Source organism: Octopus bimaculoides, chromosome 1 (genome assembly GCF_046866305.1).
Source record: "Octopus bimaculoides isolate indiv1 chromosome 1, ASM4686630v1, whole genome shotgun sequence".
Classification (NCBI taxonomy): domain Eukaryota; kingdom Metazoa; phylum Mollusca; class Cephalopoda; order Octopoda; family Octopodidae; genus Octopus; species Octopus bimaculoides.
In genome coordinates, this window is record NC_142928.1 from 116,462,832 (window position 1) to 116,482,020 (window position 19,189).

Consider the following 19,189-nt stretch of genomic DNA (forward strand, 5'->3'; position numbering starts at 1 on the left):
TTGTACTTCGGTGTATTATGCTAAAGATTAAAAGTGGGTGACAACACAAATACACCCACCATTTGTGTTGGATAAATATAGTTAGGATATATCTCTAAAACGCAAATTGACAATATATCTAACTCTACACTATCGAATTCCTGCTACTTTAACTTTTGTCACCCCAACACATATATTCACGTAAGATGTGCGAGGTGTAAATGTAATATTGGTTTTTGGTACAAGGCCAGCAAATGTGGGTGAGGGATAAGTTTATCTCATCGACTCCAGTGCTCGACTGGTACTTATTTCATTGTCGCCAAAAGGATGAAAGGCAAAGTCAACCTTGGTGAAATTTGAACTGAGAACGTAAAGACGAACAAGACACCACTAAGCATTTTACCCCACGTGCTAACGATTCTGCCAGCTCGCCACTTTTCGAGTGAGTGTAATGATGATTTCAAATTTTGGCACAAGGCCAGCAAATTCGGGTGAGAAAGTTATTCGATTACATCAACCCCAGTGTTCGACTGGTACTCATCCAGAAGGATGAAAGTCAAAGTCAGCCTCGGCGAAAGTTGAATTCAGAATATAAAAACGGAGGAAATTCCGTTAAGCATTTCTGCCCTACGTGCTAGCAATTCTGCCAGCTCGCCACTTTTCGAGTTAGTATAATATTAACCCTTTTGATACCAATCAGCCTCAAAACCGTCCCTCTTTCTACGATACAAACTACTTGTTTTAAAATGATGTAAGATAAAACCTTCCATACAAATTTCTTGCTAGTGTATATTCTCAATACCTACTTAATAACAATAATTACTTTACTAAATTCTTCGTTATCTTTTATTTGCTCCATTCACTGGATTGAGGCCAAGCTGGGGCCTTGATGGGTTTAGCAGAGGAGATCGATCCCAATATTTATTTATTTTGTTAAAGCCTGGTACTTATTCTATCGTTCTTTCTTTTGTCGAATCGTTAAAATTGTGGAGCCGTATTTTTATATCACGTAGAATACTTTGCAGTATCCTCCCTTGAAATCAGTGACAACAGTATTACCGTATACTTGTTTCAATCATAGGACTGTTTCAGTCATTAGACTGCAGCCGTGCTGTGCCACCACCTTGAGGAATTTAATCGACACCAGTACTTATTTTCTTTTTTCTTTTAAAGCCTGGTATTTATTCTACCGGTTACTTTTGCTGAACCGCTGTTATGGGGACATAAACATACCAACAATGGTTGTCAAGTGATGGTGGTGGACAAACACAGACACAATCACACATGTGTGTGTGTGTGTGTATGTACACGTGGCCTGATAAATAAGTATCCGGACTGTTGCTAAAGTAACGAAGCTAAAGCACGGAGAGTAAAACCGCTTGGCACAAATTGACCTTGAACTCTGTTGTGCATGAGCACTAAGTTTTAACGTTCGGCTTCACTTCCGCTGTTTACAGCAGTGTTTGGAAGGAACGTGTGTAGCGTTTGATCGTCGCATTTACCATGACAGAGAAAGTTGAACAGAGAATCTGCATCAAATTTTGCCAAAAGCTTGGCGATATCTGCTCAGGCCTACGCAAAGTTTTCAAAAAGTTTTCATCGTTCTCAACACAATCAAGATCTTGTGCAACTGAAACCCGAGTGTCTTTTTGGTCAGCTAAAAGCAGATTTGGTTCAAACTTGGCAGACACGCGTCTCATACCTAAATCTTCAGTGATAATGGACTGAACTGAACCGTAACTAATCTGCACATCATCTGATAACTCACGGATAGTGATTCGACGATTTCTCCTCACAGCTGCACATACATCTGCGATGTTTTTCTCAGTTCTGCTGGTTGCGGGTATCCCAGAACGTTCGTCAATACCGACATATTTCGACCATCTTGGAAACGTCTGAACCACTCGTACACTCGTGTGTGGCTCATGCACTCCTCTCCATACTCTTTCTGAAACTTTGCTTAGGCCTCTGAGCAGGTATCGCTATGACAACTTTCTCTGTCATTGTCAATGTGACGATCACACGCTACACACTTTCCTTCCAAGCACTGCTGTAAACAGCGGAAGTGAGCTAGAATGTTAAAACTTAGTGTGCATGCACAGCAAAGTTCAAGGTCGATCTGTGCCAAGCGACTTTACTCTACATGCTTTAGCTTCGTTAATATAGCAACAGTCCGGATACTTATTAATCAAATCACACACACATATATTTCAAATTTACAGAAAGTAAAAGACGAAAACAGGTATAGGAACAACAAGCAGGTGTATTAGTTTAACACTTGGAATGAATGGAAAAGTCTTTTACGTTTCGAGACTACGCTTTTTGACAGAAAGGATTAAAAGGGGACAAATGGAGAGAGAATGAAGAAAACAAACGGAGAGTAAAAATGTGTAGAGATCAACGGTTCAACATAATGAAATGGCCGGAAGAAAGATGCTGAATGAAAGGGAGATGATAATGATAATAATATACACTACGGATTTCTTTCAGTTACCGTCTGCCAAATCCACTCACAAGGCTTTGGTCATTCCGAGGCTTTAGTAGAAGACACTTGCCCAAGATGCCACGCAGTGGGACTGAATCCGGAACCATGTGTTTGGGAAGCAAACTTCTTACCACATAGCCATGCCTGCGCCTATTTAATTTTTTATTTATTTATTTATGTGTTTCAGCCAAGTGGCTGCGGTCATGCTGGTGCACCACCGTGATTGTATACAATCTATATCGATACTTCCGGTAGCAGTCAACTTGATCTAGTTACATTCACTGTAGTCATTTTCCTCTTATAGCTTCCATAACAGATATTTTGAATGAACATAACCATTCACAATTCCACTTCAGGAGATTCATTACCACTTAAATATTAATGTTCTTGTTAATGATAGCATTGAGATTATTCGACTGTGAAGTTACAAAAACAAAGAACTAATTTTGTCTCACAAAAAGAATTAGGCTATGAAATGAATAATCATCGTTTCAACGATTAATACTTTCTTCGTTCAGAATCATTAGAGCGTCGCAAAAATGTTTTGCAATATTCCGACTCCTTACGTTCTGAGCTCAAATCCTTTCTACTAACGGCACAAGGCCTAAAATTTTGTGGGAAGGGGACTAATCGATTACATCGACTCCAGTGTTTCACTAGCAAGCAGCAAAGGGATACTTCCACAAAATATTGGAGGATAGACTGATGATGAGGACAGCAACCACAGTCTATCAACAGATAAAACAGCTATTTTGAGAGGATGTGAGGAAAATCATTGTTGGGCCAATGTTCCGAAACCTTAATTATTTGAATGAATCCAATAAAAAAATATTTTATAGTCTCGTCGACTGCAACATGACTATGATTGAAGATTGGATGTTTGAATGTTCGTGGCCTTGTTCAGGTGTTTAAAACCGGGCTACCTGCTAAACAACCTCAGGTCACTTGATTTAGATGCGGTTCTATGAGGCTAGGTCTTCCAGCAAGCACTACTGACTACGAAGGCTAGGGTCATGTAAGGAGACTGTAGTGTTTAAGAGAATGTGTTGCTTCGAAGTATAGACGATTCCCTAGGATCCAGACTGCAAGTCAGGTGTCCTTGAGGTGAGTAACAATCAAGGTACTGACCTGAATATAGTGGCCGTCTATGCCACAGTGTGTGCAGAACGACCACGATTATTCAGACGACTTCAGACATTTTTGCGTATACCTTATTTAAGAATCGATCTTAAATCTCAGACAGTTGAAACTGTCTGACAGATACCAACTATATTATCTGAATGCACCAACATCATAATTGGTGCATATTATCTGAACGCACCAACATCCAGGATGTTGTTAGTACAGTCGACATGGAAAACGTAGACTGTCCATATTTTCAGGTGGTATGTTACACAGACCCTAAGATTATAATATGTTCTGCGAACATAAATAGGACAATATGAATGCATCCATACCTAGAAGAACGAGATTAGTGAATTGGAGTTAGTAGTTAAGCGGAAACTAACGGGAGCAGTCATAAACAGTCCAAGTGAGGTAGGTTTGAAAGGGAAAATTAGAGCATAACCGGGAAGGTATAGAAAGGAAATATCAGTAGCAAGCATAATACTAGATACGTTGTTTAATAGTAAACTATTAAATACGACAAGTTAGAAGTTAGAAAAAATTTGCAGAAAAAGCGGAAGCGGCTAGGATGTCACTTGACCCACTAAAAATGACGACTGTGTTATTCAAGCAAAGGCGTGTGCATAAAGGTATGGAAAATATTCAGCAGGCTGAGGTGGATGAGAGGCGTCATGGGAACTAAGCCAAGATACGACATCTGATAGATTTAGGAAAGACGTAATATCTGATTCTAAGCAAATGAGTGCTGCACTTTGCATTATCACTTTCAGCTTCTGAAATGGAAAACAGAAGGGAGAAAATAGAGGATGGTTATGGAAGGGTGTGTAAAGAAAAGGGATCGTCCATGGCTAACTCTAACGAATATGGCGTCATGAATCAATTCACTTTCGTAAGATCAATGTGAAGTTGATGTTTAAGCTACGGTCAGCTCTGAGAAGGAATACGGTCAAAGATGTTCCTACCGTGACCTCATCTAAGACTACATTGTACAATATGTCCATCGACTTTTTAAGCATGATTATGGCTACAAAATCTAACCGGTCCCGTGACCACGTAAGGCTACCTCGTTAGTTGTGAGTTGTCATGTTGTTGATTAATCCTAATCGAGCAGACCCATATTCAAAGACATTCCGTTTATACCCATCCCAATATTTTGGGGGCATAGTATACCTTGAACAACACTATCTAACGTATCCTCTTTTTTTTTTTTTACTATCGTAGGTGTAATGTGAAGGGTATTAGGCTGCTCTTTCTAGCTGGTTGAATGATCGCATAGAACTGGGGTCTCCAACTCAAATGACTCGAGGGCCACACCTCATGCCGGTGGGGGTCTTAAAAAGTAACACAATTTTTTCTGCGTGTGCTTGGAACTCTTTCAAAGATAAGCTATACCTGATGTCGTTTCTCAGTATTTCCATGGCGTTTCAAGACGCCAGAAATCGATTCTCAAGCAAAGGCAGCATATTTATTTCTTAGCAACTGATGACATTGATGGTTAGACATATTTATGGCATATAATATATATATATAGAAAGAATGTACTCTTCTCTTAAAGCTACTGGCTACTTTTCTGGCACCGCTTTTCCTTAACCAGCTCGGAAATTTCAGGCATTATTGTTCTATCAGCCTGGAACGTAGGTAAGTCTTGTTCAATTTTAAGGTTGAAAAAACCCTCTCACACATATGTGCTTCCAGACATACACAACACTTTCTTAACCAAACATGATATTTGGGTATTTCACAGGGTCAACACAGGTGTAGAATTGAGGCACTCCAGCATCTGAAAACTTGTTTTAATGCCGAATCACATGTGATGTCAATAAGTTCAATTTGAATAGAGGAAGGAACATCATTAACATCAAAAGCAAAGGGGTTCGAAAAGACATCAAGATATGGTTTAATTTCCTTCAATTCTTTAAATCATCTGTCAAATTCCCCCTGCAGTTTGTTGCTAAATTTCACACACTCCTGTATTGCATCATAGTCCACTGAATTCAACGTTTTCAGCGATGGGAAACGGTCAAAGTATTTCAATAGTAATTATCTCTCCTACACACTTAATCTCATTTTGAAAGCAGTGATGTTGCCACTCATTTGCATAATTATGTTTGACTTGCCTTGGAGTTTAAAACTGAGTGTATTCAGGTGCTTGGGGATGTCAACAAGGAAAGCCAAACATGCACAAAAGTCATCATCACTCAATTCTGGAACATCTGTTTGCTTCGTAGCTATGAACACAGCTATTTCTTCCAAAAGTGCAAAGAATCTCTCCAAAATATTACCCCGACTTAGCCAGCGTACGTCAGAGTAATAAAGCAGTTCTCTATATTCACTATCCATTTGCTCCCGGAAGGTCTTGAATCGGCGATGATTCGAAATGTGTGCTCTGATGGTTTTTACGATTTTGACCACGACATCCATGACATTTCGTAGCTTCACTTCTTTTCCATGGAGAGCCTCTTTATGAATCAGGCAATGAACAAGTACAATAGGTTGCAGCCAAGTTCAGGTTGCTTTGCCTTAACTAAGCCAATCACGCCACAGTTTTCAGAACAGATTGCAGGTGCTCTATCAGTTGCTACGGATACAAGCTTCTTCCACTTCAAACCAGCACCTTTAACGGAACTTCCTTTGGGAAGTTTAAAAACATCTCTTCTTGTTGTCGTGTCTTTCAGTGGGCCTAAGTCAAAAAGTTCTTCGGTCACTTTGAGGTCATTGTCAATACCACGAATGAAAATTGTACAAAATGCTGTGTCACACATACCAGTGCACACACACACACACACACACACACACACACACACACACACACACACACACACACACACACACACACACACACACGGCAAACTTCTTTTAGTTTCCGTCTATTAAGTCAACTCACAAGGACCCGAGGCTATAGTAGAAGACACTTGCCCAAGATGCCACGCAGTGGGACTAAATCCGAAACCATGTGGTTAAGAAGCACAGTTCTTATCACACTGCTACGCCCGCCTCTACTACACATTTTACACCTGAAAATCGCGGTTCGAAGTTTTGACCTGGAATCAGAGCGAAGAAAGTGTGAAACATGTATGAACGTTCCATTTACAAAGAAACGATGAATAACTACTGTTTTCGGGGAGAAAAAAAAAAGAAATAAAAGAAGGGAAAAACGGAAATTTAAAAACATTGTTTTAGTGATAAGGTTATGACTGGATCATTTTCCTGATACCACTGGCTGTATTTTGAGCAGAAACATTAATCATAGGATTATGTATATTTACATAAAACAATAGCATACAGAATAACCTGACATCTGCCAAATAATTTATGACATTAACATTTTTATCTTACTCATTTATGCCCTGAATCTGGTTGATGGGAGTTTATTTTAGACTAGAACAATGTAAACACAGCTGTCCTCTGATGGTGACCGCGTCGTCTACTTAAAAGGTGTCATCAGCGACAAAAATACAAGAAAAGAAAAATGCAAAATAAATTTTCTTTTTCCTGTAAAACTTCAAGTCCTCCTCCTCCTTCCCGTACTCCCCCTCTTCCTCCTCCTCCTCCTCCTCCTCCTCCTCCTCCTCCTTCTTCTTCTTCTTCTTCTTCTTCTTCTTCTTCTTCTTCTCCACCGCCGCCACCGTCGCTACTACTACTATCTCCGCGCTCCAACCAACCACGTCATCGTTTTAACCTAACTTGTTCCGTTAAAGGTGTTTCGCGGGTTTAATTACATAGTAGAAGTGAAATTCCCCCTTTCCAGACCGGAACATTCAGCTATGCACTTCAAACCCATGAAGCGATGGATTTCTTCCTGGTTGGGCGACCGGTTAAAAGTAGCAGCCAAACTCCCTTAAATTATACCATACCATCTTTAAAATAGGAACGGATACAAAAGACAAAAAGACGGAATAAACATGACTAGAACGTCCTTGTTTATATCAGGCTTAAACAATAAAAACAACAATAAAAAAAATAACAACAACGAGGCTCTATGCAATCGTTTCACTTGCATCCAAATCTACACCGAAAGCATATTCTTCTATCAGGGAAAAGAGGGGATGGTCCCATATGGAACACCTTTGATTATAAGTCATCTGTATCGAGGCTCACCTGGAGCTAAACAATAAAAATCAATAACGACGAAATCAGTAAATTATAGTACAATCACACGGGTGGATTTCAATTCCAGTGAGTGGCGCATTGAGTAAGTGCTTTTGGTTGCAGCCTTGTGATGATAACTGTGCAAGAAGCCCGTCTGATACGCCATAACTCATTTTAGAAGTTAGACTTAATCCGTCATCCACTTTTATTCTGGAAATGTCTTTAACGGACCCCATTCCGGGATGTTTATTCAGATTCGTCATCTCGTTCTGAAGATAACTGGGTATCTTGAAGTGCTAGTTTCTGATTTAGCAGCCTATAGTTTGTAGTTTCTTCCTCCCATTTGCCTAACCCCTAATCTTGAAGGCCCAGTAAGAAGATCAGGGGCCTGCTCTTCTTTTTCTGATTAGATCATGAAATATATAAATAAAAGTTTTTATTAAATTGGTTTTTACTAACTCTGCCTATAGGAAACCTTCCAGGTTTCAGTTTTCATATTAAATAAATTTCATACATGTAAACACATATTCCGCAACGAATTAATTCTAAGCAATGTTCTTTGAAATTTAGGGGTTCTATTTTCAAAATTTTGTAGATGTGGAATTACCATTATTATGTTAAATCAAATAAACGAACACTAAAAATAATAATAACAAACAACAAGAAGACGTGCACATGGAATGTATTAGTTTGACGTTTACTAAAAAGAGAATTTTTGACGTTTCGTTCATAGCTCTTCGTCGGAAAGGAAAACGGGGAAAGTCCAAAGAAAGGGTAGACAGTCCCCAACAGCACGTGTATAGTTACATTTACTGAGTGTCAAACTAATATACTCCATGTGCACGTCATCATGTTATCGTTATTTTTAATGTTCATTTATTCGATTTGACTATCTACCGCACGCTCACACGGACCCTCTACGTCCTTCTGACAGATTTGGAGAACCTGATTCATGGATTTTCCTACTCTCCCTTTGGATTACGTTACCTTTAAATTCCTTCTGAGTGCGTCGTTTCTGTACCATTATTATTCCTTGATACATTTGGACGAGTGTGCTCATCTTGGTTGTTGATAGTTTGGCCGAGGTACCTTCGGATCGTTTTTCATGTAACTGTCGTATTCGATATTTGGTAAACGGAATGAGAACAATCTAACCTGGGTTTGGTTCTAAATGCTTATAACTACCAACTTTTGACAAGTACCTGGAGAAGGTTGAAGGTAGAACAGCCCAAAACAAGCTGAGAATACTAGGCCAAATACAGCACTATGTAAGAGTGAATTTCAGGAACAAAAATCACAACTTGAAAATGTTGCTGTTGCGTCTAATACCGGTTCAGGTATAGCAAACCTATTACTAAAGACATTCCATTCATAATCATTCCGACTTTTATTTTAACATGGTGTGTCTTACGTAACACTATCCAATGTGTCCTTTTTAAAACTTTAAGGAGTGATCTGAAAGAGATTTGTTGGCTATTTCTAGCGAGTCAAGTGTCTATGCAGAAGTCTCTGGGCTGGCTCGTGTCTACATATATTTTACGACAGAACTGAAGCAAAGGGAAGTTGATGTATGAGAATAATTCATTCAGGTAGCATAGAGAACACACACACGCGCGCGCGCGCGCGGACGGAGAGAAAAAGAGAGTTAGCATGGGGTGGATGAAATTATTAGCCATCTCTCATGAGCACGTTTGTCTGTGCATTCTGGTGACAGCAGTAGTGTGTATATATGTGCACGTGTATGTGTGTGTATGTGTGAGAGAGGGAATGAAAGAACGAGAGAAAGAGCTAGTGTGTGCGCACGTATGTATGTGGACATGCATGTGTCGAGTGAGTGTGCTTCTCGCCTTGAGGACACGCGTGTGTGCACTCGTGGGTGGACTTTGGTGTGTGAGAGAAGAGTAGCCCGAGATTAGTCACAAACCGGAGGAACGACAGGGGCACTATTCAGCATTATTCGCTCCTGAAGGAAACCGTGGTTCACATGTTATGGTAGGACAAGAAATAACTCAACCTGTGTCCAAGACGCCTACTAGCATTAACGAGTTGGACGTTCCAAAACATGCTTCTAGACGCGCAAAGAAGTCTGGGCTCCATGTCCACTTGCAAAATGAATGGTTACGACTTTCAAGACATCATCTTTACCGCTGTTCACGTCTCGTGATCACCAACTGACCATCGAAGTCCAAGAAGATCGTCCGAAGCATGAGATCTAGAACTATGAAAAATTTCCAGTTCCATCAGTTCACTCCGACTAAAAGAAAAGTACGCCTCGCAACCGTCAAGGTGAAGCTTGAACGTGAGTGTCACTGGACAGTATAAATGATAATAATAAAGGTCTCAACATTTGGTACAAGGCCAGCAAGTTCAGGGTGGAGGTAAATCGATTACATTGACCCCAGTGCTCAACCGGTACTTATTTTATCGGCTCCGAAAGGATGAAAAGCCAAGTCAACCTCACCAGAATTTGAACTCAGAGCATAAAAACGGACGAAATGCCGCTGAGCATTTTACCCAACGTGCTAACGATTGGGCCAACACACTACCTTACTACTACTACTACTACTACTACTACTACTACTACTACTGCTGCTGCTAATAGTAACAACAACAACAACAACAACAACAACAATAATAATAATAATAATAATAATAATAATAATAATAATAATAATAATAATCCTTTCCACTAAAGGTACAATGCCTGAAATTTTGGTGGGAGGGGACTAGCCGTTTACATCGACCCCAGTGTTTCACTGGTACTTAATTTATCGAGCTCTACTTCTGTGAACCAAAGATTTTTTCTTATTGCTCTAGCTTGATCACATAATCTCTGTTCCGTGAGTAGAAACAATCTCTTTTCTCGCCAATGATCATACATACGTTGTAGGTAACCCCTCATTTGAGCACCATTTTCATCTACCGGGATGCTCAGGTAGTAACACTCCATGACCACAGCATTAATTTGCTTGCTCCATCTACGCCGTGTGTGGTGGTCCCTTTCTGGATATCGACAGGCTGGAACCGGACCAGAATCTCTGAGCCTACCGGGTGCAACACTGTCACCATCAATGGCTTCACTTTCATTACCACCGTTACTCACAATATTTTGTATTTTTTCATTGTCACTCATATAAGGTAGCGATTATCAGGTCGTGCAATTACCAGTGTTTTTATTGTGACACCATCACTAGATGTATCATTAATTAGCCAATGGGGAGGCTCCACCTGTTTCCTTTCATAATTATCATTATCATCACTGATATCACTGATATTATTGTTTTTTATTGTAGTAGCAGCAGTGGTTGCAGCAACAACAACAGTAGCAAGGGTGGCGGTAGTGGTAAAGGTGTTAGTTGGGCCTCAGATTCATAATAGTAGTAGTTGTAGTATTATTGTAGTATTAGTAGTATTTAGTATTAGCAGCTGCAGCACGTTATTATCATTTTTATTTTTATCATTATCACCATCACCACCACTACCATTGTTATTATCATTATTACTATTTCCATTTTTTATTAAAAGATTTTACTAAATGTTCTTTATTTTCAACTTTTGTTTTGTACTTGAGATCATAAATATGTGGTTGTTAGAGGAAATAGTTGGGTAGCAGCTTGGTGAATAGATCATATTCTACAGGTCTATAAATAAATTCGGCAGATGGTGGGAAGGTCAGCCATAGAAACAAAAGAATCTTCGCACCCTTTGGGTCAGCAGAAGTCAAAAGTGTTTACTACTACCAGTGGCCACTGAGAGCGCTGCCTTGAAAAGAAGCAATTCAACCCGTTCTATTTGTAATTACTCGTAGTAAAAACAATACTACTAATAAAAACAACAACAACAACAATAATAATATGTTGTTATTATTATTATTATTATTATTATTATTATTATTATTATTATTATTATTATTATTATTATTATTATGTTGTTTTTTTCTTCTTTCTTCAAATTTTCTTCCATTTCTCGCTGAGTGTTTTCCGTACACCTAGGGCAGAGAAACTCAGTGTATGCATTCCCAGTTTACACACGCAAATTCACAGGCAAAATATGTATTTAAAAAAAAAAATTAATAAATGAAAAAATTCATGAATGGATGTTGTTTTCACAGCGATAATGCTCTTCTCAGTACATGAGTCGTTCCAGTTAGCACGACTTTTTGCACTTCTTGTAGGGATGGTAAGCCTGGTATCATTTTCAAATAGGTTTCAGTACCTTTATTATTATTATTATTATCATTATTATTATTATTATTATTATTATTATTATAGAAAGGATTGAGGTAACTCCTCCTGAAGATATAGAGTCAAAATTAAAAGAAGAGTGCCATTTGTTATTTTGGGAACAATATTTCGACATCTCGCGTGTCTTCCACTGGTTCAAAAAATAAATTTGTCAATCTACTTCATTTTGGTTAATATAGAAAGGATTGAGGTAACTCCTCCTGAAGATATAGAGTCAAAATAACAAAAGGCACTCTTCTTTTAATTTTGACTCTATATCTTCAGGAGGAGTTACCTCAATCCTTTCTATATTAACCAAAATGAAGTAGATTGACAAATTTATTTTTTGAACCAGTGGAAGACACGCGAGATGTCGAAATATTGTTCCCAAAATAACAAATGGCACTCTTCTTTTAATTTTGACTTATTATTATTATTATTATTATTATTATTATTATTATTATTATTATTATTGATAGAATCCTTAGAGCGTCGGAAAAATGCCTTGTGGTTTTTCTGCCCTTTACGTTCCGAGGTCAACTGTGCATTTGATCATTCTGAGGTCAATAAAATAAAGTACCATTCAAGAACTGGGATCAATATAATCGATGAACCTCATGCTCTCATACAATCCCAAGAGAGTATGAGGTTTGTCTAAATCAGAAACCATTATCTTTGTATTAATATAATTCGTTCTTTTCTACCCGCCTTTTGCATTACGCCAAAGGAAATAACCCAAAGGAGACAGGAAGAGAAAGCCAGAGAAAAACAAGGCAAAATAAGAGATGACTTTGGTAAATGGTGGTGGTTGTGGTGATGATGTTTATTTGTTGTTTGTGACGGCAGTTTGTTTGCTGTTGGCAGTCAGTGAGAATGCTACTAGTGGTGACGACAGTTGTTTGCACCAAGGCGCATGCGTTAACTCATATACAGTATTTTTTATTCATATTTTAGTTCTCAAAGATAAACAAAGGATGAAACCATTAAATAATTCGTTTCTAACGATAAATTTCCGATGACTTTACCAGAAGATTCTTATATGACGCAAATTCTTTCAAAATTAAGGTTGCTTCTGCAATGTACTAGGGACCACAGGGGAACCACTAAAAAGGTAGGATAATTCGGATGTAGTTAGGTGACGTCTTCCACTTTCTATACCCAACATGTTGGTACGGTGAGTTAATTACGAAAATGCGTATGGCATTGGGTCGCTTTGAGAAAAAGTCATTTCTTTAAGGATCTCAGGTTTACATGTGGGAATAAAAGCCAGGCTTTAAAAGAAAAGAAAAAAAAACAGTACCGAGGTCGATTCGTTCGGCTAAACCCTTTCAAAGTGGTGCCTCGGCAAGGCCGCGGTCCAGTGACTGAAACATGGAACATATATTTATTACAATATTTTTTTTAATAAGCATTTTAATATTCTACTGTCCAAGATCCCAGATGAATCTATATCACGGCAGGAAGCTCAAAGGAGGGCAGCTATATCAAACTCCTTCCTTCAACAAAAGTCAACCACCAGCGAATAGCCATTGAAAAGCTGATGATACTAATGGTACCCCAGCATGGCCACAACCTTTGGGCTAAAACGCGTAAAAGAATATATATATATATATATATATACATGCATACACACACACACACACACACACACACACACACACACACACACACATATATATATATATATATATATATATATATATATATATATATACCGGAGTAAGCACATGAAATGTGCAACAAGGTGGAAAAAAGAGTACTCAAATATATGTATATATAGATGTATATATATATGTATATATATATATGTACATATATATATATATATATACTATATACATATATATATATATATATATATATATATATATATATATATATATATATATATATATAGTAGACTTACTTGTAAAATAGGACGTGTGCGTTCAATAATGTAATAATACAAAGAATATATATACATGTATACACACATATATGTACATACTTACATCTACATGTGTATATACATGCATATCAGGGTACAGGACGTTAGAACAATAAACTACAGACAACGGAACGAACACATAGGAAAACGGAAAGCCCCTTGGAATATCCCTTCATCAGCTGTCTCTATTCTATCTAGACGTTTCGAAGACCAGACAGGACGTACTCTAGAATAGTCTCTTCCTGAGTAGTGGATCAACCAACTACACAGAGGATTCCAAGGTGGCAAACACAAACCAAGACAGGAAAAAATGGACAGTGAAAACAACATTCAAAAGCCGTACGGCCAAACGCAAATCTGAGGTCTATTTATCTATCTGTCTTCCTCTATCTTCCTATCTACCCTTCTGTCCTGGCCTCTACTTCACTGCTTCTGTCCCTTCCTCTTTGTTCCATTTCCTCCCTCCACCATCCTCTCTGCTCTCGTGTGACCTGTGGTCAGCTTTCTTTTCACTCCAGCCGCTGTGAAGGCAAGACGAACTACTAGCGTTCTACCTCAGATTTGCGTTTGGCCGTACGGCTTTTGAATGTTGTTTTCACTGTCCATTTTTTCCTGTCTTGGTTTGTGTTTGCCACCTTGGAATCCTCTGTGTAGTTGGTTGATCCACTACTCAGGAAGAGACTATTCTAGAGTACGTCCTGTCTGGTCTTCGAAACGTCTAGATAGAATAGAGACAGCTGATGAAGGGATATTCCAAGGGGCTTTCCGTTTTCCTATGTGTTCGTTCCGTTGTCTGTAGTTTATTGTTCTAACGTCCTGTACCCTGATATGCATGTATATACACATGTAGATGTAAGTATGTACATATATGTGTGTATACATGTATATATATTCTTTGTATTATTACATTATTGAACGCACACGTCCTATTTTACAAGTAAGTCTACTATTATTCTGACGTGACTATCTTTCTATCTATCTATCTATCTATCTGTCTATCTATCTATCTATCTTTCTATCTATTTATCTATCTGTCTTCCTCCATCTTTCTATCTATACCTCTGTCCTGGCCTCTACTTCACCGCTATACCCTTCTGTCCCTTCCTCCTTGTTCCACTTCCTCCCTCCACCATCCTCTCTATCTATTTATCTATCTGTCTTCCTCTATCTTCCTATCTACCCTTCTGTCCTGGCCTCTACTTCACTGCTTCTGTCCCTTCCTCCTTGTTCCATTTCCTCCCTCCACCATCCTCCCTGCTCTCGTGTGACCTGTGGTCAGCTTTCTTTTCACTCCAGCCGCTGTGAAGGCAAGACGAACTACTAGCGTTCTACCTCAGATTTGCGTTTGGCCGTACGGCTTTTGAATGTTGTTTTCACTGTCCATTTTTTCCTGTCTTGGTTTGTGTTTGGCACCTTGGAATCCTCTGTGTAGTTGGTTGATCCACTACTCAGGAAGAGACTATTCTAGAGTACGTCCTGTCTGGTCTTCGAAACGTCTAGATAGAATAGAGACAGCTGATGAAGGGATATTCCAAGGGGCTTTCCGTTTTCCTATGTGTTCGTTCCGTTGTCTGTAGTTTATTGTTCTAACGTCCTGTACCCTGATATGCATGTATATACACATGTAGATGTAAGTATGTACATATATGTGTGTATACATGTATATATATTCTTTGTATTATATATATATATATATATATATATATATATATATATATATATATATATATAAATCGCCAGTAGTTCATATATCCGAAAAAAAAGCAGTCTAAATCACTAGAGCAGTAGTATAATTTTTTAGGAAGTTAATTGTTATGGCCGGTCAGAGAGTGACCATTGGGTTCGCACCTATAAAACGCTTTCCGTATTGACGACTCGCAAAATTCAAATGGCCGAAGGTGCATAAAATTACAACAACTAAAGTTAGTTTTGTAAACAAAATGATATTTGTCCGAGCAGGTTTTACACGGAGGACGGGGTTATCCCCCTTACATCAGTTCCGGCTGTGGTGATACTCGAAAGTGCTGCAGCGAGTTTATTCAACGAATGGAAACCTTGTAGTAGGAAACGTTATAGATGGGGGCATTGACTAAATACCTATTTCCTGGAGTTTAAAAATGCTCGCGGATCAGGGGAGTTTCGTTTAGGAGTTATATATATATATATATATATATATATATATATACACGACGGGTTTCTACTCAGATTCCGTCAACCAATTTACTAGCAAGGCATTGGGCCGTCCAGTGTATAAGTCACCTGACCAAGGTGACGTGCAGTGGGACTGAATCTGAAAACATGTGGTTACAGTTAGTGGTCAGTTTATAGCAGTGGAAACAGAAAGAGAGAGAGGACTAGAAGAAATAGCATGCGTGAGACACACACACACACACACACACACACACAGACACACACACACACACACACACACACACACATGTACACACACATACACACACACATGCATATAAACGCAAATGCCCCCACACAGACCCGATTTGAGACGTTGACTGCTCAGGTATTCACAGGGAGGCGGATCACTATTTACAAAAATGTTGAATTACAGAAGGCATTTCTTTAATTGAAAACTATAGTTCTGTGTGTGTGTGTGTGTGTATGTGTAACAATGAGTTATACTCATATCAATGAAAACAGCTTTCTGCACTTAATGAATATATTGCGAGATTGGGGTAGTGATAGTGGTGGTGATTACACAGGCCATGCAAGTGCACGCACGCGCACACACAAAATCTTGCAAAATAACAAAAACAAATTAAATAAAATACCTTTAATACCCTTTCAACGTCCTGCTTCCTAAATGTCTGTCCCTTCCTCTCTCTTGTAATACATACACAAACTCAAATACCAAATTAAACAAAAATAATAAATAAGTGCTATTTATATAGTGAATTTGTTACTACTAAACATGTCGTCGCATCTCTTCAGCTTACTTCTTAAATGTCTGCTTTCATTTGGATGGTAATTTCCTTCAAAATATTATATTCACAACAGCGACAACAAAACAAAAACTGTCGACGCTGAAACAAATTAAAGAAACATAGAAAGAAGTTGAAACATCTCTCCACTCTTCCCCTCAAACCATCCTCATGTTAAGTGATGACATTTTGTCAATTTAATATTTTTTACAGTGTCGTGATTTTCAAGTCAAGAAACGGGGAGAGTATATTCTATACGTCTTATTTTACCCTTTTAAAATGTTCTCATCTGCTGTTTTTTGTTTGGGGGGGGGGGGGGAGATTGCCTTATATACCTCCGGGGTCGATGAAATAAAAAAAAGAAAAGCCAATCAAGTAATGAGGTCATTGCTATCAACAAACACCTTCCCATCAAATTACTGGTCTCATGCCAAATTTAGAAACAGTTCACAGTAACTGATAATCTGGCCAAGGAATGCAATCGTGATGATGATGATGATGATGATGAAGATAATGATGATGGTGATGATGACGATGGTATTGATGCTACTTAACCGGAGTCCATACAGATCGAGCAGAAATTTGATCAAAGGTGCTTAAACAGTGACCATCCAGCTTTTTTTTTTGTTTTTTCAATACCATGATTTTGTTTAAAACATACTCCTATTTTTTTCTATGATTCAAGACAGTGGTTCCCAATGGGGGTCTATATGACCCTTAGGGGTCCATATAAGATTTTCTTGTTAAAATTTATGTGCAATAAATTGCATATATTTCTACAATAGACAAAATATTTTAATTTTTTGATACAATTCCAGATTATATTTAATCATAAAAAATCAGTAGGATTCTTTTTATATACATTGGATGGCTGTGGAGGTCCAGTGGAACAAAACAGGAATCAAAAGGATCCATAGGCAAAAAATGGTTGAGAACCAGATTAAAGACGTGATTTAAAGAATGTGATTTAAAGATTTCGTTACTATCTCGAGCAAGTTGATCGACCATAGAAAGGTTCTCTTTGGATCTTTGTGCCAGTGCTAGTATCAGTACTAGTGAAGAAGTGGGTTATATTGTTATGACATATTTCAGGATGTTGGACTGGCCGGATTGTTCACGCGTCGATAAAAGCGTTTGCAGTATTTCTGCAGGTTCTTTAAAGTCAACTTTACTTTCAATTTTCTGGGGTCGATGAAATAAAGTAACAATGAAATGCTGAAATCAAAATAAGCGACTGTTGCTTCCTCAAATTTCTGTTCTCGTGCTTATACTAGAAATAATTGTTATATCAACATGTCAGAGTGATTTTGGATCTGTAGGATTTCTTGATTAACTCTAACTGGGAGTCTTCCTTTGTCAAGGGGACTGTATCTTGACATCCATTTTTCGTGATTTTCTGTTTAAATGTCTACGTAAACTTTTAAAGTAATTTCAGATGTTATTAGTTTTTTTAAAAAATAAAGCTTTGTTTTTTTCTGTATATTGTATCAGCTAATCAGATTATAGTGATTATCGGATTTGTTTTGCTCAACAAAATAGAATGCTATGAATCAATGCTGACCTAATATTAGTAAAGGTAAAATAGCGGCCAATATGAAGTTTATTTAATAGTCGTTGGCAACTCTGACAAACGGCGTGACCTTGAAAATCTGTGTACACGATTACTAGCTGATGCTTTAGTGCTGTTTTAGTAGTTCCAGAGGTTAGTCGTTGGTGATATTTACTTATAAACTCCATTCAAAATGAATGCATAAAGACGGAAATGCGTGAACAATCCAGATATATTCTGCTACATTTGTGACAGGTACAAAATATAACTGATCTTGTGAAAAAAGCTACGCTTCGCGTATTTTGGTGTTAAACTCAGTGATGAAGACAAACCTTAGGCTCCACACAAAGTATGTCGCACTTGTGTGGAAAGGCTGAGCAAAAAAAAAAAAAGAAATGCTCTTAGGAATACCAATGGTGTGGCGAGGTCTGAGTAACCATGTTGACGATTGTTATTTCTGCATTATTAAAGCTGATGGGTACAGTGCAAAAAATAAACATAAGATAGTATATCATAGTATTCTCTCGGTTATACGGCCTACTGCACATGGGGTTGACATTCCAGTTCCTCTCTCCCCACTTGTTTTGTTACGTCAGATAGTGATGAAGAAGACAAATGTGAAGAAGAGGATGATGACTATTCTCCTGACGAAATGGAAAGTTTGCAGTTATTTACACAGAAAGAGTTCAATGATTTGGTGAGAGATTTGAACCTACCAAAGGATGCAGCGAAACCTCTTGGTTCTAGGTTAAAAATGAAAAAGCTTTTATTACCGGGAACATTCTTCTCTTGGTGTCGTCACACAGAACACAAGCTGTTATCATTCTTTGCTGAGGATGAATCAATGGTGTTTTGCTGTAATATTCCAAAGTATTT

At 38.2% G+C, this 19,189-nt stretch overlaps 1 protein-coding gene across 1 annotated transcript; it reads right to left on the reverse strand.

Annotated features, from left to right (window-relative positions):
- Positions 1–4,267: 4,267 nt before the first annotated feature.
- LOC149137696 (general transcription factor II-I repeat domain-containing protein 2B-like) lies at positions 4,268–6,010 on the reverse strand. Its single transcript, XM_089351213.1, has 2 exons — positions 5,707–6,010; positions 4,268–4,362 (listed from the first exon to the last, which is right to left on the reverse strand). The coding sequence occupies exons 1-2, from the start codon at positions 6,008–6,010 to the stop codon at positions 4,268–4,270; spliced, it is 399 nt and encodes a 132-aa protein (XP_089207339.1).
- Positions 6,011–19,189: the final 13,179 nt, after the last annotated feature.